The sequence below is a fragment of the Macrotis lagotis genome, chromosome 4 (genome assembly GCF_037893015.1).
Source record: "Macrotis lagotis isolate mMagLag1 chromosome 4, bilby.v1.9.chrom.fasta, whole genome shotgun sequence".
NCBI classification, from domain to species: Eukaryota; Metazoa; Chordata; class Mammalia; order Peramelemorphia; family Peramelidae; genus Macrotis; species Macrotis lagotis.
The window spans coordinates 251187705-251213530 of NC_133661.1; the positions used below are offsets into that span (position 1 = coordinate 251187705).

Here is a 25826-nt window from a genome sequence, read left to right on the forward strand (position 1 = left end):
AAAAAAAGTCTTCCTTTCCCAACATTCAACAAAAATCTTGAGTTGGTTAATGTCAAAAGTTTTTTAGGATTTTGGGGCCTTTTCCCTAAAACATCAAAAGATGCCCTCAAAAGTATAGAAGTGAAACTTACTTCTTGATTGTGTGAGCTCTTATTCTAACTTTTGCAAAACATAAATAGAATTATAAATCTATAAATATAAAACAAATTATGTAAACAAAGAGTAAAGATGATAGGAACTTGGGGAGGCCAGGTAGCACACCAGCCCTAGTCAGGAGTACCTGAGCTCAAATCCGGCCTCAGACACTTATAGTTACCTAGCTGTTTGACCTTGGGCAAGCCACTTAACCCCACTGCCTTGCAAATATTAAATAAAAATGATAGAAACCCAAATGTGTATTTTATATTTCAAAATAAAGAATTTTAAAGGAGTTATCAATTTCACCAGCTGGAGTGAAACGGAGAACAGCTATTATATAGATGGACTCAGGTATAATTTCATTAAAAATTAAAAAATTCCATTATTAGTCATTATGAAATATCTAATAAATGCTTATGGCGAGCAGTAAAAGGTTATCCAAGAAATGGCATTTAAGTTGTGTTTGTATAGTCTATGAAGAGATACTTTAGCGAATTCAAACTACTAGCAAAACTACTACATATATATATATATTATTCTAAGATTCAAGGTGGGGCAGAGCCAAGATGGCAACAGGAGAGGACCTTCTCTTAGTTGCTCTGGAGCAAAACTTATAAACCAAGGATTCTAACTACATTTTTGAGAGACAGAACCCAAAGAGGGAGCCAGCGAGGCAGTTCTCCAACCCAAGGTAACCTGGAAAAGAGCAGAAAAGCTCTGCTCCCCAGGGTTGGAGGGGCGGCCCACCAGAGCAAAGGAACTTCAGCCTCCTGGGAGGCAGCCCCGGGGTGGGGGTGGGGTTCCTGACCTACACCCTGGGGAGCACCAGGCACAACTTGGGGGATCAGCAGGGGAACCCTGCCAGAGTGAACACATGAAGCCTCAGGGCACAGAACAAGCAGCATGACCAGGGCTGCCCAGATCCAGGAACCAGAAGCAGGCAGAGCCAGTAAGCAGGAGCCCCCATACCATGAGCACTGAACCTAGGGAGGGGAATGAAGAGAAAGACTGCAAAGCTCTGCCCCTGGAACAGGACTCTGGGGCTCTGACCACATTCAGATCCTGATCACAGTCTAGGCCCCCACCCACCTCAGCCCCATGCCAGAGGGGGGTGCTTATGGTCATTTACAGACCAGGAGTGAAGACAGAACCTCACACACAGAGATGCTTGTGGGGGTGTCCCACTAATACTCAGAAGCTCAGGAAGCACCCCAAAACCAGGCACAGGCTGGGGAAATAAGTAAGCAGAGAAAAAAAGAGGAACACCATTGAGAAATACTTTGCCTTTGATCCCAAGAAGGATCAAAACATTCAATCTGAAGATGAGGAAGCACAAGCTCCTATACCTAAAGACTCCAAAAAAACAGAAATTGGGCTCAGGCCATGACAGAGCTCAAAAGAGACTTTGAAAATCAAGTGAAGGAGATAGAGGAAAAATTGGGAAAAGAAATGAGTGAGAGGCAGGAAAAACATGAAAATGAAGTCAGTAGCTTAATCAGGAAGATCCAAAAAAATGCTGAAGAAAATAACATGTTACAAACCAGCATAGGTCAAATGGATAAAACAGTTCAAAAAGTTATTCAGGAGAAGAATGCTTTAAAAAGCAGAATTGGTCAGATGGAAAAGAAGATAAGAAAACTCTCTGAGGAAAACAAATCCTTCAGACAAAGAATAGAATTCAGGGAGATTGATGAATTTACCAGAAATCAAGACTCAATACTTCAAAACCAAAAGAATGAAAAATTAGAAGAAAATGTGAAACATCTCATTGAAAAAAACAGTAGATATGAAAAACAGATTTAGAAAAGATAATTTAAAAATTAATTGGAATACCTGAAAGTCATGACCAGGAAAACAGCCTTGACATCATTTTCAAAGAATTACTACAGGAAAACTGCCCTGATATCCTAGAAGTAGAGGGCAAAATAGAAATAGAGAGAATCCACTGATCTCCCCCAGAAAGAGATCCAAAAACAACAACCCCCAGGAATATTATAGCCAAGTTCCAGAACTCCCAAGTTAAAGAGAAAATATTACAAGTAGCCAGAAGGACGCAATTCAAATATCATGGAGCTGCAGTCAGGATCACACAGGACTTAGCAGCAAGTATATTAAAAGCTTGTAGGGCTTGGAATATAATATTCCAGAAGGCAAAACAGCTTAGAATGCAACCGAGAATCAACTACCCAGCAAAACTGAATGTCCTCTTCCAGGGAAAAAGATGGACTTTCAATGAACCAGGGGAATTTCAAATGTTTCTGCTGGAAGGGCCAGAGCTGAACAGAAGGTTTGATCTTCAAATACAGGACTCAGGTAAAGCACAGAGTGGAGGAGAAGGGTAAACTGTGAAGGACTAAATGCTGATGAACTGCATGTATTCCTGTATAGAAAAATGATACTGAGAATACTCATATGAACCTTCTCAATTAACAGAGCAGGTACAAGGAGCTTTTATAGATGAAGTACAGGAGAAAACTGAATTTGAATATATATTGTGGTGTAAAAATGGAGTCCACAAATAAAGGGAAATGTAATGGAAAAAAGAAAAAGGAGAGGAGGAATAGGCCAAGATATTTCATATAATAAGATTTTTCTTTATTACAATGAGCTATTGCAATGATATGGAAGGGGGGAAGGCGAGGGGTAATGAGGGAATCTTTTTTCTCATCAGAGGTAGCTAGGAGAGGAAACAGCATATACATATATATACATATATATATATATATATATATATATATATATATATATGTATAGATACTCAATGGGGTATAGACATCTGTAGTAAGAAGGAGAGGGGTGGGGATAGTGGGAAGGGGGGAAATGTGAGTGATGGAGGAGAGGATGGACCATGGGGGTAGAGTGGTCAGATAGAACACATTTTCTTTTTTACTCCTTGCAAAGGGCTGGAATCAGATGTCCTATCCGGGACCATAGGGCCGGGTGGATGCTTGGTAAGGGGTGGTATGTGGGCTCGGGGCCTCCTGGCCCCAGGGCTGGGGATCTGTCTGCTGCACCACTCAACTACCCTACAGCAGAGACAGAGTGAAAGGAAAGAGAAAATATAGTTCATGGTAATAGAGAAGTATGAATGGAGGGAGTTGCAATCAGCAATGGCAATGGTGGAAAAATATGGAAGTAACTTTTAAGATGGACTTATCCTAAAGAATGCGATCCACCCGTGACAGAGCTGGTGGTGTTGGAACACAGACTGAAGCACATTTTTTATTATTTTCTGGGGGGTGTTGCAGGGTAAACAGGGCTGGGTGGCCTGCCTGGGGCTGCACAGCTGAGTGATTGTTGGGTGCCTGAGGCTGGATTTGGACCTGAGTGCTCCTGGCTCAAGGACCAGCAATCTGTCTGCCACCCAGCCACCCCTACTATTATTATTATTACTATTTTATTTTAGTTTGGGTCTTTTTTTTTGTTTGTTTTTGTAGGGCAATGGCATTGGGGTGGCTTGCATGGGGTCACACAGCTGGGGGATTGTTGAGAGTCTGGGGCCGGATTTGGGCTCGGGTGCTCCTGGCTCAAGGGCCAGTGTTCCATCCACTGCGCCACCTGGCCATACCTACAATTATTATTATTATTATTATTATTAGTAGTAGTAGTAGTAGTAGTAATAGTAGTAGTAGTAGTAGTAATATTTTTAATTTTAATTTTTTTCTCTCCCCTTTACTTTATGGTTTAGGCAGGTCTATAGTTTCTTGTATAAAAAAATTATTTGTACAAAATAAGAATAAAATAAAAATAAAAAAATAAAATAAGATTCAAGAGGTTTTCTACATACCAAAACATCTTTTTCCAAATCTTGCTTCTTTATGAAGCTTAATACAGCCATTGTATCTTTCTCCATTTTGTACTGCTGCCTCTTCAAGTCCTCATTAGACTGTGCCAGTCTCCGAACAGCCTCACGATACCCATCTCGGGATATTTCTGAGATTTCCAATCTGGCCTCCCAAAGGGCAGCATTAGTCCTGGCTCTCTCTAATTCTGTTTCCTCCTTTTTTGAAACTCTCCTAAATGAGAATAGCATATTCATAATTAGTATATTTTCCTCTGTATGGCATAATTTTAAAAAAATAGCTTACTTAGTCAAGTATAATCCCTAAACAACTAAATTATCAGAAAGCTCAAAAGGTTACAGGTCATTAGACTTTGAAAATGTCTGAAAATAACATTCACGGAGAGAGAAAAATTAGTAAGAGGTTTGTTTCTTGATGAAATAACTCCCGACAAGCTCTGGTAACTTTCTACAATCCCAATTCAGGATTTCTGGGGAAAGCAAGAAAAAAATGGAGCAGCCTATTCTACTACAAATTCATGATAAGTCAGACATTCTTAAGTGTCATGAATCTCTGGCAATCTGGAGATCTCCATGGACCTCTTCCTCCAAACTGTTTCTATTATCTGCAGTAGCTCTGTGGCCCAGGAGTCAGGAAGGCCTGAGTCCAAAGTCCCTAGTCACAAGGAGCTGTAGGCCCCTGAACAAGTCACTTAACCTCTGCTGGTCTCTTGAAATAAAAAGTAAAACAAAACGAAACAATAAGTACTTAGTGCTTTTAAAAGTGATTAGCACTGAGCCTGGGCTAGATAAGTGTTAGCTAGTATTATTAAATGCAAAATATTAAAGACATAAGATTACAAAGGAAAACAATTATATTAAAATATAAAAATATCCACTCTTCCCTGTTAGGCCACCTCTGTTATCTCCTAAAATTATTGGCTTCCTAACTTTCCTTCTGTTGTTCCAGCAGTTTCTGTAGTGGGCTGTCTATCTTACTCCAAATCCTCCCAATCAGAAAGGGGTAGAGTAAAAAAACATGAGACCACATTATTTCTCCATCTTGGGACATCTAGGGAAGAATTCCTCTCCTCTACCCTTCATTGTGGTTTCTAATGACCTTCTGTTAAATGAATTAATGTCTGAGTATGCAAGGTCTTCATAGTTTAGCACTTACCAAACAAGAGAAGGCAGGCTACTGTTCTCACAATCCATTATCAAATAGGTGGCTAAGACTGCAAGGTTTCTTCTCTGGAAGTATTCCATTATTTCCCTCCCTAACAGAATCAATGCAAGGTCTTTCTGGAAACAGTCCATTGTTTCACTTCCTTGCAGAATCTGACTGGGATGCAAGGCCTCTCTCCCACTTCTAAGAATAGTCTAAGGGTAATAATAGTCTGTCTTTGTTTTAATAATTTTTAACCCTGAGAGGATTTCACTAAGAATATTAACTCTTGGGGAAGCTAGGTGGTGCAGTAGATAGAGCACTGGCCTTGGGAGTTAGGAGTACCTGGGTTCAAATCCTGTCTCAGACACTTAAAAATTACCTAGCTGTGTGGCCTTGGGCAAGCCATTTAACCCCATTGCCTTGAAAAACCTAAAAAAAAAAAAAAAGGATATTAACTCTTCAGAGGGAATATTCCACTCATTGGGAAAACTATTAAACTTATAAAACAAATGGATCAGAAAATATGTAACTGCTTGACCATTAAGTCTGGAATAAAGTCCTTGATTTTTTTTTTAATTTCACATAATAGATAAATTCTTTGCCCACATCATAGGAAGATGGAACCACGGGTTCACAAAGAAAGGAACATGACTCAATGAATGAACAACAACAAAACAACAAAATGGTCTCCCAACTTCAAATATTATTGTGAGACTCCAGTCTCACAATATTATTTCAGTACTCAGTACTTAACTCCAGTGGTTCCCTATTACTTCCCTTCCCAAAATGTATACTCTAACTGAACTGGTCATCTTGCTGCTTCTCATACTTGACCCTTCCCCATCTGTTTCAAAGTCTTTGCACTGGTCTTGTCCATGCCTCAAATGCTCTCTACTTCTCATGCTTCCTCATTTCCTTCAAAAGTCTGCTCAAGAGAAACCACCTATATGAAGTTTTTTCTGCATATATCCCAGCTACTAGGGCCCTTCTTCCAAAAGCTGACATTTATTTTGTATATTAAGGGCAGTTAAGTGGTCTGGTGGATACAGCACTGGCTTTGGAGTCAGGACAGGAGCTCGAGTCCAGGCTCAGACACTTGACTCTTACTAGCTATGTGACTTTGGGCAAGTCACTTAACCCTGACTGCCTCGCATCCAAGCCCATCTCCAGTTATCCTGATTCATATCTGGCCACCGGACCCAGATGGCTACAGAGAAAGTGAGGCTGGTGACTTAGTCCAGCCCCCTCTCATTCAAATCCAATTCATATTAACTGCCATGGCATCACCACCCTGATGTCATGATCTTCAAAAATGGACAAACATTATTCTTACTATTATCTTGTATATGTTATGCATTACATATCTCTTCTCTATTCTTTTAACTCTCACCCAGATAGAATATAAGCTTACTAAGAGTAGGGACTATGTCATTTTTGTCATTGTGTCCCTTGGCACAAATGCTTAATTATTTGTGTCCCTTAGCACAAGGCTTACTGACTTAACTGTTATATTCAAGATTCTATGACCAATCTTTAACTTTTGGAAAGGTGAAAAGGTGTACTATGTCAATTCTTATCCAGTCTTAGACATTATAATCATTATAAACACACATTTTAAGGGTAAGTTTTATTGTAATTTCATTTTACATTATTGTAGTTATTGGTCCTCTATAGCTATTCCTGGGATAGCTAAGCCACCCCTACTATCTGAGTTAAATAAGTGATTCCTGAAATAGATCTTCAGTTTGGACCTTCTTCTGAACTCCAGTTCTCAATTTCCAGATGTCTGCTAATGACTGACTGGAGGACCTGGGGACATCTCAAACTCAACCTGCAATAAACCAAATTCATAATCTTCTCTTCAAAACTATCTTATTCTCCCAATTTTTCCCTATTCTGTAAGCCATACTAAAAGTTAAACAAATAGGGTAGGTTTATCTTTGATTCTTTCCTTTACATTGTTTTCCAAATACAATCAGCTACCAAGTAATGAACATATATGTATCATGTAAATTAAATGAATTATAATTTATATATGAATTATAATTTATATATTTTAAATTTATATTTATATTAATAATAAAGCTTTACTATAATTAAATTGGAATAGTAAAAAATATACAATTAACAGAAATATTGACTAACAAGTCCTATTTTCAAACCTTTTCATTCTTTTCCTTGCTAGTTAATTCTTGCTAGTTCCACCTTTATAAGATACTCTGTAAATTCAACAGTAGCATGAAGTAGTGGTGGACTTAGCTTCAGGAGAAATCAAAGTTTGAATATTGCCTTCAAAATTTACTATTTATCTAATCAAAGGCAAGAGAACTAGTCTCTGTGAGTCTTGTTTTACTAATTAAGAAACATGGCATAAAAATATGGAGACTAAAATGGCAGAGTAGAAGGAAAAAGTACAGTCTCCCAAAACTCCAAAGAGAAAATGCACCTAACATCACTCTACTTTGCATCTGCTACTCTTTTTGGTTTCACTATGAAACTAATGTCCCTCCCAAAAAAATGGTCATTTTTTTCCCTTCATTTTTAATATTAATTCTTTTATGTTTGGCTTTTTTTTTGTAAGGCTGGAGTTATGTGACTTGCCCAAAGTCACACAGCTAGATAATTATTAAGTGTCTGAGGCCACATTTTAACCTAGGTCCTCCTGACTCCAGGGCTGGTGCTCCATTCACTGTGCTGCCTGGCTGCCCCCTTTTTTATATTCATTTAAAGTTTTTTTTTTATGTTTAAATTCTCTTTCTTCCTCAAGGGCCTCTCCCATTGAGAAGACAAGCAGAATGACACTTATATAGGTTGTCATGCAAAACATGTCAGTCATGGGAGTCCTACCCTCCCATCAAAAAAAGAATAAAATGAAACAGGCAGTCAGAGCTCATCAGTTTTCTCTCTCTAGAGCTGGACAGCATGTTTTTTTAGGTTTTTGCAAGGCAAATGGGGTTAAGTGGCTTGCCCAAGGCCACACAGCTAGGTAATTATTAAGTGTCTGAGACCTGATTTGAACCCAGGTACTCCTGACTCCAGGGCCGGTGCTTTATCCTGTGCCACCTAGCAGCTCCCAGGATAGCATTTTTCATCATGAGCCCTTTGGAAATGTCTTGGACCATTTTATCATATTGATCAGAGTATCCAAGTTTTCAGTTGATTGTTCTTAAAATATTGCTTTTATCAGTGTTCTGTACAGTGTTCTCCTGGTTACACTCCTTAACTTTGCATGAGTTCACCTACATCTCCCTTGGTTTTTCAAGCACTGACATGCTTGTCATTTTAAAATTTTTTTAACGTTTTGTTTTCCAATCATATGCAATACTAATATGTACCTATAATTTTTGTAAGGTTTTGAATTTTACAATTTTCCTCCTACCCTACCTTCCCCCCCCACCATAGAAGGCTGTCTGATAGTCTCTATATTGTTTCCATGCTATATATTGATGTATATTGAATGTGCTATAAGAGTAAACATGGGGTGGGCTAGGTGGCACAGTGGATAAAGCACCAACCTTGGAGTCAGGAGTACCTGGGTTCAAATCCTGTCTCAGACACTTAATAATTACCTAGCTGTGTGGACTTGGGCAAGCCACTTAACCCCATTTTCCTTGCAAAAACCTAAAAAAAAAAAAAGTAAACATAACCCCCCCCCAAAAAAGATGAGAAACCTCAAGAATAGAGAAAGAGGAAAAATAAATTGTACTTCAGTCTGTGTTCAGATTTTAATGGTTCTGTCTCTGGGATGAGTTGCTTTCTTTATCCACCAGAGAAGCTGCTTCAATATTTTTCCCACAGTTGCTATTACTAGCTGTGTCTCCACTCTTATTTCTCCCCACTCTCATTTATTCTATTCTCTCTCTCCTTTCATCCTGGCCCTGTCCAAAAGTAAGTTGAATCTGAGTACCCTCTCCCCCAATCTTCCCTCTTCTATCACCTATTTCCCCCTCCCCTCCCCCCCATATCATCCCTTCCTTCTCATTTTTCTCTAGGGTAAAATAGATTTCCTCACCCTATTAAGTGTGCTATGTTATTTCCTCTCTGAGCCATTTCTGATGAGAATGAAGGCTCACTCATTCCCCATTGCCTTCCCCCTTTCCACTCCATTGCAAAAGGTTTTTCTTGACTCTTATGTGAAATTTCTTAGCTTCTTCTTCTTCATCTCCCAGTACTTTCCTTGATCACCCATTGACTCTTTTTACTATATTATACCATTATATTCCACTCCTTCCTATGTCCTGTCTACATATGCTCATTCTAACAGCTCTTATAAATGAGAAAGTTCATATTTGAGTTATCAATATTATCTTCCCATACAGGAATACAAACAGTTCAATTATCATTAAGTTCCTCATAGTCCTTCTCTTCCACTCCCTCTATGGTTCCCTAGAGTCCTGTACTTAGAGATCAAACTTTCTGTTCAGCTCTATTTCAAAAGGAAAGTCTGAAAGTCCCGTTTCATTGAAAGTCCATCTTTTCCCCTGAAAGAGGATGTTCAGTTTTGCTGGGTAGTTGATTCTCGGTTGTAAACCAAGATCTTTTGCTTTCCAGAATATCATTCCAATCCCTAAGAGCCCTTAATGTATATGCTGCCAGGTCCTGTATAATTCTATGGTACCTCGGTAGTTGAATTGTTGGTTTCTGGCAGGTTTTAGAATTTTCTCTTTGATTTGGGAGTTTTGGAATTTGGTGATAATATTCCTGGAAGATTTTCTTTTGGGATCTCTTTCAGGAGGTGACCAGTGAATTCTCTCAATTTCTATTTTTACCCCCTGCTTCTAGGATCTGACAATTTTGCTATATTATTTCTTGAAAAATGAAGTCTGGGGGCGGCTAGGTGGCGCAGTGCATAGAGCACTGACCTTGTAGTCAGGAGTACCTGGGTTCAAATCCGGTCTCAGACACTTAATAATGACCTAGCTGTGTGGCCTTGGGCAAGCCACTTAACCCCGTTGCCTTGCAAAAAAACTAAAAAAAAAAAAAAAAGTCCAGGCTCTTCTGGTCATGGCTTTCATCTAGCCCAATAATTTTTAAATGATTTCTTCTGGATCTGTTTTCGAGGTCCATTGTTTTTCCAATGAGATATTTCACATTTTCTTCTAATTTTGGGCTTTTTTGGGAAGTTTTATTTCTTCCTGATTTCTTGCAAAGTCATCAGCTTCCTTTAGTTCCTATTCTGCATTTGAAGAAGTTATTTTCTTCAGAGAGTTTTTTTATCTCCTTTTCCAGCTGCCCAATTCTGCTTTTTAAGGCACTCTTCTCATTTGCCTTTTGTTTTGCTTTTTAACATATTTTCGTCAGTATTTTTTTTGGTATATCTTTCACCAAGCTTTTGATTTGGTTTTCATGATTTTTCTGTATCACTCTCATTTCTCCCAATTTTTCCTCTATCTTCCTTAATTGCTTTTCAAAGTCTTTTTTTTTTTAACTCATCCATAGTCTGAGCCCATTTTCTATTTCTCTTGGAGGTTTTGGATACAGAAGCTTCAATTTTGTCTTCATCTGAATATGTGTTTTGATCTTCCTTCCATGGGACTAAAGTAATTCTCCAGGGTCATATTCTTTTTCTGTTGTTTACTCTTTTCCTCAGCCCAAGATAGCACTTCCAAGGCTTTGTTTGTTTTTTTGCAGGGGGAGACACACCCCACTGGGACATTTATTCCTCCAAGGTCTTATGCTCTTTTGACTATGCTTTGATATGTAGATGGACCCGTACTTTGCTCTGCCCTGGAGCTATGAGGAAGAATCCAGCTTGGCTACTTTAGTATGGAAGCCCAAACTACAACCTGGATCTGAAATTTGGCAAACAGCTGAGTACTACCCCAGGGAGACCAGAGAAATTTCTGCAGACTTCCCTGTCTTTGGGGGTGCAGTCTGCTTTCTCCAGGTTCTGCGACCCGCGCTCCTCATTCCATACTCATTCTGGTGTAGCAGAGTTCTCTCCCCACCCCTTTAAACTGTTGCAGGTGATCTCTGGGCTGGGCTGCACTGCAGCCTTGACTTTTCCAACCCCCCAGTCCTGGTGAAACACACCTTTCCCACAAAACTTCTATGTTATCTTGGACTGGGAAAATGTATCATTCAGTCTTTCTGTGGGTTCTGCCCCTCTAAATCTTGGCTAGAGTCATCGTTTGATTGGTTTTTTTGGAGTTTTGGGGGGAGAGACTTCCTGGGAAATGCTGCCTTCACGCTGCCATCTTGGCTCCACCCACACTTGTCATTTTAAAAATGAATTTATTTAAGCAAATGGAGGTCCCAAAGTCACACAGCTAGACAATTATTGTTTGAGGCCAGATTTGAACTCAGGTCCTCCTTACTCCAGGGCCAGTGCTCTATCCACTGCACCACCTAGCTATTCTAATCATTTCTAATAGCACAATAATATTCCTTCACAATCATATACCACAACTTGTTCAGTCATTCCCCAGTTGATGGACATTCCCTTCAAGTTCCTATTCTTTGCCACCACAGAAAAAGTTGTAAATATTTTTATACATATAAGTCCTGTTCTCTTTTCGTTGATCTCTTTAGGGAACAGATTTAGTAGTGATATTGCCAAGTCAAAAAAGGGTATCCAACAGTTGACAGCCCTTTGGGCAGAGCTCTAAATCATTCTTCAGAAAGCTGGACTAGTTCACAACCCCAGCAACAGTGTATTAGATCTATATCTTTCCACCTCTCCTCCAATATTCAAATGTTCCTACTGAAAGGACCAACAGCTGAACTTTGACCTTCAAGTACAGGACTCAGGTGAAACATAAAGAGTGAAGGAGGAGGGTAAATTATGAGGGACTTAATGATGATGAACTGCATGTATTCCTGCATAGAAAAATGATACTGATAATACTCATATGAAACTTCACATTTAATAGAGCAGGTAGAAGGGGCTTTTATAGATGAAGCACAGGAGAGAGCTGAATTTGAAGATATAATATGATGTAAAAATGGAGTCAATGGCTAAAAGGGAAATATTCTGGGAATAAGAGAAGGGAGAGGTAAAATAGGCTAAGATATTTCATTAAAAATTTTTTTGCAATGAACTTTTTTTAAATTTATTTTTATTAAAGATATTGAGTTTTACAATTTCCCCCCCAATCTTACTTCCCTCCCCCACCCCCACCCCCACCCCCACCCCCACGGAAAGCACTGTCAGTCTTTACTTTGTTTCCATGTTGTACCTTGATCCAAATTGGGTGTGATGAGAGAGAAATCATATCTTAAAGAAGAGATGAGAAGTCTAAGAGGTAACAAGATCAGACAATGTTTTTTTTCCTAAATTAAAGGGAATAGTCCTTGCACTTTGTTCAAACTCTACAGCTCCTTATCTGGATACAGATGGCACTCTCCTTTGCAGACAGCCCAAAATTGTTCCCCTGCGATGAACTTTTGCAATGATATGGGAGGGGGAAGGCAAGGGGGAATGAGAGAGCCTTCACTCTCATCAGAAATGGCTCAGAGAGGAAACATACACACTCAGTAGGTTATAGACATCTAGAGTAAAAAGGAGACAAGGGGGACAGGGGGAAGGGAGAAGATGTGGGTGATAGAGGAGAGGGTAGATCATAGGAGAGAATAGTCAAATATAACACATTTTCTTTTTTACTTTTTGCAAGGTGCTGGGATTGGATGATCTGTCTGGGAACAAGGTGGTTGCTGGGTCTCTGGGGTGGTTATGTGGGCTTGGGACCTCTTGGCCCCAAGGCTGGTGCTCTGTCCACTGTGCCACTCAGCTACCCTACAGCACATTTTAGAAGAGGGACAGAGTGAAAGGAGAGAGAAAATATAATATATGGTAGTGGGGAGGAATGGATGGAGGGAATTACAATCAGCAACAGCAACTGTAGAAAAATATGGAAGTAACTTCTGTGATGGACTTATGATAAAGAATGTGATCCACTGGAGACAGAACTGATGTTATCAGAACACAGACTGAAACACATGTTTTTCTTTCTTTTACTTTATTTCTCATGAGGTTCTATATTTTTGTGGGGGAGGGGGTATTATGTTTATTCTTTTTTTTTTTTAGGTTTTTGCAAGGGGTTAAATGACTTGCCCAAGGCCACACAGCTAGGTAATTATTAAGTGTCTGAGACTGGATTTGAACCCAGGTACTCCTGACTCCAGGGCTGGTGCTTTATCCACTACGCCACCTAGCCATCCCCTATTACATTTACTCTTAAACAGGAATATTTTAGTAATGTATAAATAAAATCATATTAACCAAAAAAAAAAAACCCAAAACCAAGAGGGACGGGAATTCAGGCAAGCATGGAAGGATTTGCATAAACTGATGCTGAGCAAGATGAGCAGAACCAGAAAAACATTGTACACCCTACAAGCAACATGAGGGTGATAATCATCCTTAATGGACTTGCTCATTCCATCAACGCAACAATCAGGGACAATTCTGGGGTATCTGCAATGGAGAATACCATCTGTACCCAGAGAAAGAACTGTGGAATTTGAACAAAGACCAAAGACTATTACCTTCAATTTAGAAAAAAAAAAGTTATCTTACTATGTAATTTTGCTATCTCTTATACTTTATTTTTCTCTCTCATCACATTCAACTTATATTATTGTATACCATGGAAACAATGTAAAGATGGCCTTCTGTGGGTGGGGGGGTGGGGAAGCAAGAATAGAGGTAAATGTGTAAAACTCAAAATAAATAAAATCTTTCATTAAAATGTTAAAAAACCTATTAGAGAAACCTGTAAAAGTTTTTTCCAATTTCCTTCTTTCCTCCTAAAAAAATGAAAAGAAACACTGATTAATCTCTATCATTCAGATTTTATGTGCTGCCAAAGAAAGCACAAACTTATCACTTCAGCACTATGCTGCTAACTCAAGTCTTGACTGACACCATTCTCCCTACCCTCCTCTTCCCTCCTCTTTCCTCTAATTGTCAGGGCTGGAGCACTCTGTACCAAACTCCCTCTAGAGCAATTCCTTTGTGGAAGGCAGAAAATGGACCTGTGGCTCTCTTCCTTTTTTAATCGGCTCTGCCTGGTTTCAACACCACAGAACTGATTGTCCCCCATACCTCCACTTTTCTGCCTCCTTTTTTCTCCCATTAAAATGTAAGCTCCTCAAGGGAAGGGACTGTCTTTTATTAACTGACCCCCAGAGCTTGGCACAATGTTAGGCACACGGATAAACAATAAATGCTTACAAGAATGGACCAGATTAATCTCAAATCAGGAAATTCAAGAAAAAAAATCTTTTGTTATTTGTACAGCCCATTTCAAAACAAGGAGATAAAAACACAAGTCTATGGGGATAGGATCTGATCAGCATTGTAACCTGTTGGAATCTTGGGATTAAACAAAAGGCCAAGATCCATAAAGGGCCCAGAGTTCTGAAACAGGTAGTTCTGAGTCACAGATGACATGTAGACAGAGAAGGGACCTTTGTCTAGGAACAGCAGTCCAGTGAGGACACTACAGGTCTGGGCTATAGGCCCAGCAAGGATTACATTTAGAAGCAAGGATCATTGTGTGGCTTGGACCCCAAGAGCCAAGGGTCTCAGTTCCAGCTCTAGTCTTATCTGAAATCTGAAGAAGCATTATTAGAGCAACAAGCTCCAACCAAAGGGAAGCTTACCCATCTGTCACATAACCTGGGGGGTGGCCAGTAGTTGAGTAATGCAGCAGCCTAATGCTGCTCTCATCCAAACTCAGGTCAAGAACTTACTGTGCATGGAGTCAGGAAAGGGGTTAGGTAAGAAACTGAAAACTTCCAAGTCAAAATCTAGAGCTTCCAGGACAAAGAAAACATACTTCAAGCAATCATATAGAAAGAATTAAAATCCTAAGGAGTTGCAATCAGAAACACATACCATTTAGTAGTTACCACTATAAACAGAGAGCTCAGAATATGATATTCCAGAAGGCAAAAAATAGAAATTTCCAGCCAAGAATAACTAAATATAATCTTACAGATTAAAAAAAAAAAGGAGGGAACCTTTAATGAAACATGCAATCTCCAAGAACTCCTGAGAAAAAAATACAAAGTTGTACAGAAATTTTGAAACTTAAAATTCAAAAGTTCAGAGAAATAGAAATAAATTAATTGTAAGGGATCCAAAAAGGATAAACAATTTGCTAATATGGGAGATGAAACATGTATCATAATAGGTCATAAGAGAAGTTCAATTAGGCAGAAGGCCTAGTGGTATTTTGGTTATATCTAGATAATCTTAAATGAATCAAGTAAAGGAGAGGAGTGGGACAGTAAGAGGAAACCCTAAGGTAGGGATGGGGAACCTTTGCCAAGGGCCTTTTGGATTTTTATAACATTCTCAGGCTATATTTAATCAATTTACCTCCAAAAAGCTACTATATTTATTGAATTTTGAGACCCGCCTGCATTTGCCTTGGCAATACAAGACCAATAGGGTCCTAAAGGTTTGGGGAAATTATCTCATGTAATCTGGATGCACAAGTGGAAGTTTACACAAACAAGGAAGGAAGGGATGGAGGAAGCAGCTGACATTTCAACATTTCAGCAGGTCCATGAATAAAGAAAATACACACACACACACACACACACATTTGCCTATTTTATTCAGTAGAAAAAGAGAAGGGAATCTGAAGAAAAGGAAATATGAGAAAGGGTATATTGGGGGAGAGATCATTTCTAAGCAAAACAAACTCAAGGATGCACAAAAATAAATTTTTTTGAGGTGGCAAAGAAATGAAATCTGAGTGATGGGGTTTAACTACAATGATATGTGTTTAATTTGGAAATTACAAGATTAACTGTGATATCATAAACTGTAAGAGACTGTTGAGTCACAGAGAGGTCACTGCGTGCCTGGTAATGGCCTCATCTTCTGGGTCAGTTCTCTGGATCTTCTCTGTTCCTCCTGTTTGGCACTATGTTTAACCCTAAACCAGTGATAGCATCTTGGTGGGAGAAGTACTAGCCCGAGGAAGTAAACTTTACTTTTTGAAGCCCACTGCCTGGGAAGGCATTTGTTTGATTTGCTAAAGGAAGAACTCCACTTGAATTAGGAGTAAACCAGGGATTAAGAGAATATTTAAACTCTGGCATTTTGTAAATAAAGGAGAACTTGTCTCTCACCTCTTCAATATTTGTCTAAGACAAGTATTAGTTATGGGTAACAGCCTGCAAGGCAACAATAAGCACTTAGCTTTGTGTGGAAAGAGGTCCCTGACAAAGAACTACTGTTTTTGTAAAATGGCCCAAGTACATCAAACACCAAGGAAAAACCTCTTACAGCTAATCTGTAACTCTTAGAAACCCCTAATTAGCTGAAGAATTTCATTAGGGAACCTGGCAAGTGGAAAATTCCCCTAGCCTATGAGAACCTGCCTGAAGTCCAAGATTTTTCTTTAAAAAGCTCTCCTCTCCCCTCCTAGTCAGCTAGCTTTGTCCCCTACTTTCTTGACTGCAGGCTTTTACTCGATATTAAAGGCTTGACTAAAACAGATTCCTGTCTATATGACTTCTCTCACATCCCCTATGGACCAAGGTCCAAGGGCCACTCTGAGTAGCTTCCCAGAATCCCTCTGGGATGTTTCCTAGAACTTCTCAGGGTTTACCTTAACTTGAGGGGGGGCTTTCATTCCCCAATTGACAAATGGTCAAAGGATATGCAAAGGCAATTTACCCATGAGGAAATCAAAGTGATCCACAGTCATATGAAAAATGCTCTAAATCATTACTTAATGGAGAAATGCAAATTAAAGCATCTCTGAGGTACCACCTCACACTTTGCAGACTGGCCAATATGACCAGAAAGGACAATGATCAATGTTGACTAAACACATACCATTTAGCAGTCACCACTATAAAGAACAGAGAGCTCAGAATATGATATTCCAGAAGGCAAAGAACCTAAAACCTAAAATATTGTTGGTGGAGCTGCGAACTCACCCAACGTTTTTGGAGAGCAAATTGGAATTGCACCCAAAGGCCAATAAAAATGTGCATACCCTTTGATCCAGTAATACCATTACTGGGTCTATACCCTTGAAGAGATCATGAAAAAGGGTAAAAACATGATTTGTACAAAAAAATATTCATAGCAGCCCTGTTTGTGGTGGCAAAGAATTGAAAATCAAGGAAACATCCATCAACTGGGGAATGACTTAACAAACTGTGGCAGATGAGCAGAACCAGAAGAATATTGTGCAACCCAAAACGATAACAATGGGGTAATGGTCAACCTTAATGGACTTGCTCATTCATCAGTGCAACAATCAGGGTCAATTTTAGGATATCTGTGATGGAGTATACCCTCCATATCCAGAGAAAGAACTGTGGAGTTTAAACAAAGATCAAAAAAATCTATTAATTTCAATTTAAAAAACAAAGTTCTCTTCTGTAATATGCAATTTTGCACTTTTATTTTTTTTCCTTAAAAGTTATTTCTCTCTCAACACATTCAATTTTGATCAATGTATAGCATAGAAACAATGTAAAGACTATTGTAAACGCCTTCTGTGAGGGGGGAAAGGGAAGAGAGGTTGGGGGGAAAAGTTTTAAAATTCAAAAAAAAACAAACCGTGAGGGAGCTTTCATTAATTGGGGAATGATTGAACAAATTCTGGTATAGAAATGAGATGAAATAATAATGTGCTATAAAAAAATGAGGAAGGGGATAGAAACCTGAGAAGATATTTATAAACTGATGCACACTAAAAGGAACAGAACCAGAATAACATATAATGATAATATTCTGAAGACAAACAACTTTCAAAAACTTAGTAACTCTGATCAGAGTAATAAAAAAATCACAAAGAATGATGAAAAATTCCAAAGAATGATGAAACATGATACTCACTTCCTGAAAAAAGAAGTTAAAGAGATATAAAGACAAATATACATAACAAGTCACTTAACTGTTTCCCTTAATTTTCTCAAATGTAAAATGGGGATAAGAGCACCTACCTCAAATTGTTGCTATGAGGATCAAATGAGATATTATCTGTAAGGGCTTATTAGTGTCTGGCTTAAAAAGCATTTAATAAATGCTTATTTCATCTGTAATATCCATATGTTTGTACTTGTATATATATAAACATGTATGATATATATCTGTGTGTATATATTATTTGATATATATATGCATATAAGTGATATGGCCAATGAAGAAATGTTTTTATTTTAAAATAAATCAACAAATAAATGTTGTCTGTTATATGATACTGCATGAAGTCCAGCCTTTTGCAAGTTCCTTGTTTGGGAACATAAGAACTACAGAGCAGATAAAAGTCTTCCATTCAAACTGCTTAAATCCTATTTTAGATATTTACCCCGTGATCCTAAACCTTTGAAAGTTTTCATCTATTAAATGAGGGCTGTAATAGTACCTATTACACAAAACTAATGTGAGGATCAAATGTGATAATGTGGGTGAAAATATTCTGCAAAGTTTACAGAGATAGAAATGTAAACTATTATTATAGGACCATATCGAATGGTCAAATAATCCTTGTCCAAATGGAAGAATTGTTTTAGGACGCTCATTCAAAACCACTTCATTACAGTTTGGATAACAGGAGGAGGGTTTTTTTAACCGGAGGTGTGTGAATTTTTTCTCTTTTTTTTTTTCCTTTTTTAAATTTTTTTCCTTTTATTAAAGGTTGAATTTAAACTCAGGTCCTCCTGACTTCAGGGCCGGTGTTCTATCCACTGCGCCACCTAGCTTCTCCTGTGTGAATCGTTTTAAAAGGTATTTTGGTAACTTTCAATACAATTGGTTTCCTTTTATAATTCCATGTGTTTTACATTATGCATTAAGAAACATTGTTTAGTGGAGTCTCTAAGCTTCACAAGACTTTGCTAAAATGGCACACAAGGGGCAGCTATGTGGTTCTGTGGATAGAGCACCGGCCCTGGAGTCAGGAGGACCTGAGTTCAAATCCGGCCTCAGATACTTAATAATTACCTAGCCGTGTGGTCTTGGGCAAGCCACTTAACCCCATGGCCTTGCAAAAAACAACAAACCTAAAATGGCACACAAGCCCTCCAAGAGTGAAGGATCCTGGCCCATGAGTTCACAGGAATGAGTGTCAAGCGGTCCCCTATGCCAGCTCAGGCAAGTCACTCCTCCACCTGGCATCAGCAGCACACATGGCTACCCAGGGGCACCGAAGCTCCCTTGTCACCACAACCTGGTGAGGCAGGCGAGGAGCCTGAGGCACGCTCCTGCTAACCCGGGAGACCCAACTCGGCCCCCAGGGAATGAGGACTCCCTTCACCGCAAAAAACCGGGAGGTGGCTTTTTCTTTTCCAAGTCTAACGGTGTGTGACCCGAGACCCCAAAGTCCTACGAAAAATCGCCCGCGGATCTATGAAACACCGGGGATCTGTGGTCCGTCTGACAGCAGGTATGCAATGACTAGCTCGCCACCCTCCCCTCCCCCACCCCGCCCCCCAAAAAGTGGGCAGACACGCGGTCAACTTTAATGTGCATCGGGAAGGGAGCACTTCCGGCATTCTCTCCGTTCCTTTTGGGCGCTGACTCGCGGGGCCCGGCCGTGGCACAGCCGGCTCGGCACGGGCTCCCCGCCGCTCTCCGGCGGCTGCCCACGTAGCCATCCCCGGGGAGACCCCCGCCCGGGCGCGGCATCCACGCTTCTCCGCCCCTCCGGCCGCTCCGTCTGCTCCCCTCCCCCCCGGCGGGGAGCGCCCGCTCGCCGAAGGGCCTGGCCGGTCCCTTCTTACTTCTCCTTCTTCTCTTTGGCGGCTTTTCTCCCTCTGCCTCTCCCTCTCCCCTTCGCCATGTTGGTGGACTCGGCTCTTCTTCCAAGCTAGCCTCCCGGGACCTGCGAGGGGCGCCTTCCGCCCAGGACCCCCGCCCAGCGCGGCCGACGGGAGCCCGTCGCCAAGGCAGCCAACCGACGCCGCGGCCTGGAGCAGTTGGCGCCCGCAACGCCCGGAAGGCAGGCGTGCGCGCGCACGCACGTACGCACAGGAACCCGCGCGCGCGCCGGCGGGGGCGGGGCGATGACGCAGCGCTTGGACGCCGCCGCTGCCGCCTCCGCGGCTGCGGGCTGCGCGGGGGTCTGTGTCTCCGGGGGCGGGGCCGGCGGAGATCCGGGGGCGGGAGGGAGGGAGGGGAAGGGGGGGGCCGGGGTCAGGGGCCTGGGCGCCCGGCGAGCGCGCTCCCGGAGGTCACCCGGAGGCATCTCGGCGGGAGCGGCCCCGGATGCGGTGAGTGAGGCGGGAAGGGGGCGGGGTCGCCCCTCGTGGGGCCCGGATGATGGAGGGGCGCGTGTCAGCCACCCGACGCGGGCAGGGAGCGGTCCTTCGGCGGGCCCGCGCCTCCCCGGCCTCGGTCCGTCCGCCTGAACTGTCACTGCCCGCTCCTCCGGCCCCCTCCGTGCCCCCTCCTTCACTTCCTCTGGCCAGCCGATGCCCCTTCTCCCGTCATTCTGCCCAAGCATCTTCCAGACGGAGGCATTTGTGGCACGGGGCCGAGCCCATCGCTGCCCAGGCCCGCGTGCAGAGGGCAGGCAGGCAGTCGATCACCCCGTCAGGGTGCCATCCCCGGGAGCACGGGGCAGAGGAGGAAACAATGCCCACCTGCCGCGAGCTTCCCCTCTGATGAGGGAGGCGCCTTCGTACCGGGCCACAGAAAGCGCAGATACCCTGGCAGAAAAAAGAGTTAGTGCAAGGTACTGGTATTGAGGGGCTCGGGAAAGACTTCCCGAAGAAGTTCCTTTTTTTCCTTTTTTTTTAGGGTTTTTTTTAGTTTTTTCAAGACAATGGGGTCAAGCGGCTTGCCCAAGGCCACACAGCTAGGTCATTATTAAGTGTCTGAGGTCGGATTTAAACTCAGGTACTCCTGACTCTATCTACTGTGCCACCTAGCCACCCCCTTTTTTCCTTTTTTTAAATTAAATTTACTATAACTTATTTTTAACATTAATTTTAAAAAACTTGAGTTTAAATTTTCTCCTCCTGCCTTTTCCCACCCATTGAGAAGGCAAGAAATGTTCCATCAGTTATATATGTGAAGTCATTGCATATTTTTTCATCAGAATACCTCCCCCTCTTCCTACATCCTCTTCCCTCCTCCACCCCTTGAAAAAGAAAAACAAAACTCTTGTATCAGAAATGTAGACTAAACAAAAATTTGTACGTTGGTTATATCAAAAAAATATGTGTCTGAGGTTTTAAGAGAAGAAAGGGAACCTCTATGACAGTGGCAAGAAAAGACAGGGTCATTTGTTTGATGAGTGATAATGGTTTGCCTCTCAGTATCACTTCTCCTCCCTTCAGTTGATTGGCGTAATCTCCATATACAGTTGAAGAGCAGAATTTTCGACTGAAATCCAAAGGGTTGTTGCAAGGGCTCCTGTTTTTATTGAAGTTGAGAATAGGAATAGGGACCTGAACCAACAGCATTATGGTCACTGCCAAAAGTGAATATATTGCTGAAAGCAGGTCCTGGCCAGTTGAGAGGATTGAAATTTGAGTCAAATCCAATATGAGTTATTAAACTTGTGTAATTCTGAGGTGATGTATAAAATGAGGTGATCTCTGAGGTCCCTCCTAGTTCTAAGTTCTTTGAGCCTATGACCTAAGGAATCCTAGTAGCTGTTCTTTTCAAATGGATATTCCAAACATTTGCAGTTGAAATGAATGCTTGACACTCACCACGTAGAACCCACAGATTTTTCAATATAAAGGTCTTCTTGATGCTTAAACAATAATACTTTGTGCCTATGTAAGCCCTCTCTTTTATAAGTTATAAAAAAAATCTTATAGATTGCATGTTCATTTCCTAATGTCTATGAAATGTAGTTCATAGAAGTACTGAATATATATCCTAAGGACATAGGAAGGACTAGGAATCCAAATTTTTGAGCAAAGATACTTAAGGAAGGTAAAGAGTCCTAATATCATTAAGTTAGCTATAAATGGCATATTATGGCCTCCAATTCAGTATTAGACTAAAAAGTTGAAACACTTTTCTAGCTTATATCCTGATTTTATTTTTCATTTCTAGTACATCATCATCTTAATAACTAATCATAATAACATTGTCATAATACTTCACTTTATCATTTACAAATCTCTCTACAATTGTTATTTCTTTTGAAACTCATAACAGCCCTATGAGGTTGATCCTATTATTATTTCCCATTTACAGATAAAAAAATGAACTGTCCAGGGTTACATGGCTAAGTAAGTGGCAGAGTATGAACTCAGGTCTAACTGATTTCAAGTCCACCATTCCGTCCACTGTGCTTGACATGTAATAACGACTTAATAAATGCTTGTTGAATAAATATGGAGTCATCCTGCTTATGCTTCTAGGTCCGTGGTCTCCATTGTGGGGAACCAGGCAATGTCACAATGGAGCCATGATATGACTAATTAGATAATTGTGTACCTCTAATCACAGGGTAGAGAGATGGGCGAGCCACATCCCACCTTCCCTGTCAGATCCAGTGGTAATATATCTCCAACATAACACCATCACTTAACCTTCAGTACTCTTTCACTTCCCTAATCTACCCACTTCTGAACCTGGCTTCCCATCCCTCAGGATAATTCTAACCCAGCCTCTTTCAATTCTCCTGCCACAGCACATTAATCATACAAGTGCCATTTCAAAAATTCAGATACTATTCTTCCTTCTTCACCCCACCTTCCTACTCTCCCCCCCCAATCCCCAACTCCCCACTGCCTCACCAAGCATATTCACTCTCCCTTGGGTCTCCTTGTGGCTTTGGACAGACATACTTAGTCTACCTTCCAGGTCAGCAACTAGTGAATAGGAGCTCCATCTCTCTCTACCTCACTCCTTTGTTCTTTTGGATGAAAGCCAATGAATTTCATAGGATGAGAATGGTGGTGACAGATTAATTGTAACCTCCCCATTATGGAGTTGGGCACCACCATCCAGTCATTCAATTTTACAATCTTGGTGTTATCTTTGACTTAGTTATTCTTACTCCTTCAACCCACACATCCTATTCAACTGCCATCTCTTATCATTGCTATCTCCATACCTCTCCCATGTTTTCTTCACTCCCATGGCCACTTCCATAATTCAGTCTCTCATAACCTTTCACCAGACTATTTTTAAAATTCAGTTTTATTTTTTCAATTCCAAATTTTCTCCCTCCTTCCTCCTACTTCCCCACTCATTGAGAAGAAACAAAATCCATTACAAATATGTATAGTTATGCAAAACAAATTCCTGCATTTGTTAAGAAGAAAATGGAGGAAGGAAGCAAAGAAATATGCTTGTCCTGTTCTCTTGAGTCCATCAGCTCTCCTTCTGGAGATAGATGACATGTTTCATCTTGAGTCCCTTGGAATTGTCTCACCTAAACTATTGTAACGACCTCCTTATTAATCTCCCTACCTCCTTGTTAATCTCCCTATCTCTCTCTCCACTGTTAATATGCATCCTCCAGACAGCTATCAAAATAATTTTCCTTAAGTTCAGTCTGATCATGTTACTCTCCTACTCAGTAAATTCCCATGGCTAACTATTGACTCTGGAATCAAAAATTAGTTCACCTTTATCCTATCTTTTTTTAAAGTTTCATGAGATATACATATATATATATATATATATATATATATATATATATATATATATACATACATATATATATATATAATTAGTACATACATGTAATGTATAAATATGCATAAAATAGGGGGTACTCATACAGTTTTTATAAATGGGGTGCATGATCAAAAAAGTTTGGAAAACTGTTCCTCTAAGCAGATCCTAATCTATGCCTCCATCTTCCTCTCTTTAACTTTGAACCTCCTATTTTCTTTTTTTACATACTTATTTTTATCTTTGAATTTTTGCATTTAAAGGAATATAGATATATAGATGATTATTTTCCCCCTGAAAAATCTTATGTTATCATGATTAGCTCCCATTCTGAATTTCCAGAATTCATTTTTCTATATTTTACCAGGCATTCCTACGGACAACTTGCCCTAAAGAACCCCACATAACCTTATACCTAGAATTAGTAAAATTAGGATTTTGGATTTCTAGAGGAAAACAAGAAAGAAGAAGAACATCTTCCATATAGAATCCATACTTTTGGAATCCCCATGAATGTATATTTGTATGTATGTATATGGAAGCTAACTTAAAATCAGGAAGACCTCAGTTTGAATCTTGTGTCAGATATTTTCGAGCCATGTGACCCTGGGCAAATCATTTAATTTCTCTCAGTCTTAATTTCCTCATCCATAAATTGAAGATAATAATAGCACCCGCATGACAGGGTTGTTATAAGGATCAAATAAGATAATATAAATAAAATGCCTTGTAAAACTTACTACTACTAGCTATTATAACCCATTATTATGCCTCATAGAACTCTGGTGCCTATTATATTGATAAGGAATCTCAGATATAATTGTAGAAGTGTTCCTAGTTTAAAAAGTGCACTAAACCCAAAGTCTTCTGAATCTCTGCTGTAGAATCAAATGGTACAAACAGCACTGCTAAGAAAAACAGCATACTCATATAGTACTTTAAAGTTTGCAGAGAGCTCTGAGAGAGAGAGAGAGAGAGTGTGTGTGTGTGTGTGTGTGTGTGTGTACATTTACATACACGTCTCATGTAAGTCTCACAACATCCCTGGGAGATGGATACTATTAGCATCACTATCCTCATTATATAAATGAGGAATATGAGGCTCAGGAAGATTAAATGGCTTGCCTAACTCCTTAAGTGTCTGAGGCAGAATTTGGACTCCAGGCTTCCATGCTCCAATTCAGTCCTCTCTCTCCACAATAACATGCTTTCATTCCTGAAGGAGATTAGTAGGCTATTTTTTTTAGAAAGTAGTAATTTCAGAAGTTACTGTATTTATTTGGAGTCTTTTTTTGTGAAATTTTCTTGATGCATTGTATACAGTGTTAAACCTTCAAATTATATCCAATGTGCTGTTGACTCCACTCTAATTCTTTCTGCACAATTTGTAGCTCCTGAGCAAAATAGGAATGTGAATGAGAAACTGGGCTGGCAATATCTTTATGCAGAAAAGATCTACTTCAGTGGGAAGTAAGTTACTCGAGAGCAAGAACCATTTCACATTCCTTCTCACTACATGTTTTTATTACTGTGCTTTACAGATATAGCAAGCACTTAATAAATGTTGGGTGAAGTGAATTGAAATAGTTGATCACATTAGGAACTGAATTTACCTCATCAATTTGTTGTGATCAGTAACTAATAAAAATAATTGTAAAACACATTATAAATACAGAATGCCTAATAAAAATTATATGGCAAGTAACCTGGGCATGAAATGACATCACAACTAATTAAAGGAATAAATATAGTTTATGTATTCCTATTCTTTCTGAAGATCTGGATTCTGTGTGTTACATATTATGCCAGTTCTCTTTTATGTACTTGCTTTAGTTATTTACTCATAACCATATGGTCTCTAGATTTACTACAAAGTGCCATAATGGTCAGTAAGTTTATACAAGTAGCTAGTTAACAGTATGTGTCAAAATGTATACCTAATTATGAATTGCTTTTTGAGCATTTCACAGTGTTAGGTTTCCTATATGAGGTTTTTCCATTCTCTTTAGATTTACAGATTTTGTTCTCCCCTAATGTATCATCTTTGAGTTTAGTCAGTTAATTGTATGGTTAGGGCTGAGTGATATTTCAGGAAATTTTGCCGTTTGTTCAGCCTTGATGAACGCTTCAGACATCTGAGTTGATTCTTAAAGGGATTTATGAGTAGGACCAGG

The 25826-nt window shown here is 40.1% G+C and overlaps 2 protein-coding genes across 3 annotated transcripts in view; one reads left to right on the forward strand and one right to left on the reverse strand.

Annotated features, from left to right (window-relative positions):
• The window catches only part of BBOF1 (basal body orientation factor 1), an 83657-nt gene extending 63605 nt beyond the window's left edge, over positions 1-20052 (reverse strand). Inside the window, exons 1-2 of one of the 2 annotated variants that reach the window (XM_074235738.1) lie at positions 19788-20052; positions 3926-4154 (exon numbers count right to left, since the gene is read on the reverse strand). In XM_074235738.1, the coding sequence (XP_074091839.1) occupies positions 3926-4154; positions 19788-19846 (288 nt within the window). In that variant the 5' untranslated portion in view covers positions 19847-20052. Of the gene's footprint in view, positions 1-3925; positions 4155-5096; positions 7083-19787 lie in introns of those variants that run through there. The other variant, XM_074235737.1, reaches the window with a different exon arrangement.
• A 119-nt stretch (positions 20053-20171) lies between these two features.
• ENTPD5 (ectonucleoside triphosphate diphosphohydrolase 5 (inactive)) overlaps positions 20172-25826 on the forward strand; it is a 36576-nt gene continuing 30921 nt past the window's right edge. Inside the window, 1 exon segment of the mRNA XM_074235742.1 lies at positions 20172-20276. The gene's annotated coding sequence lies outside the window, so the exon portion shown is untranslated.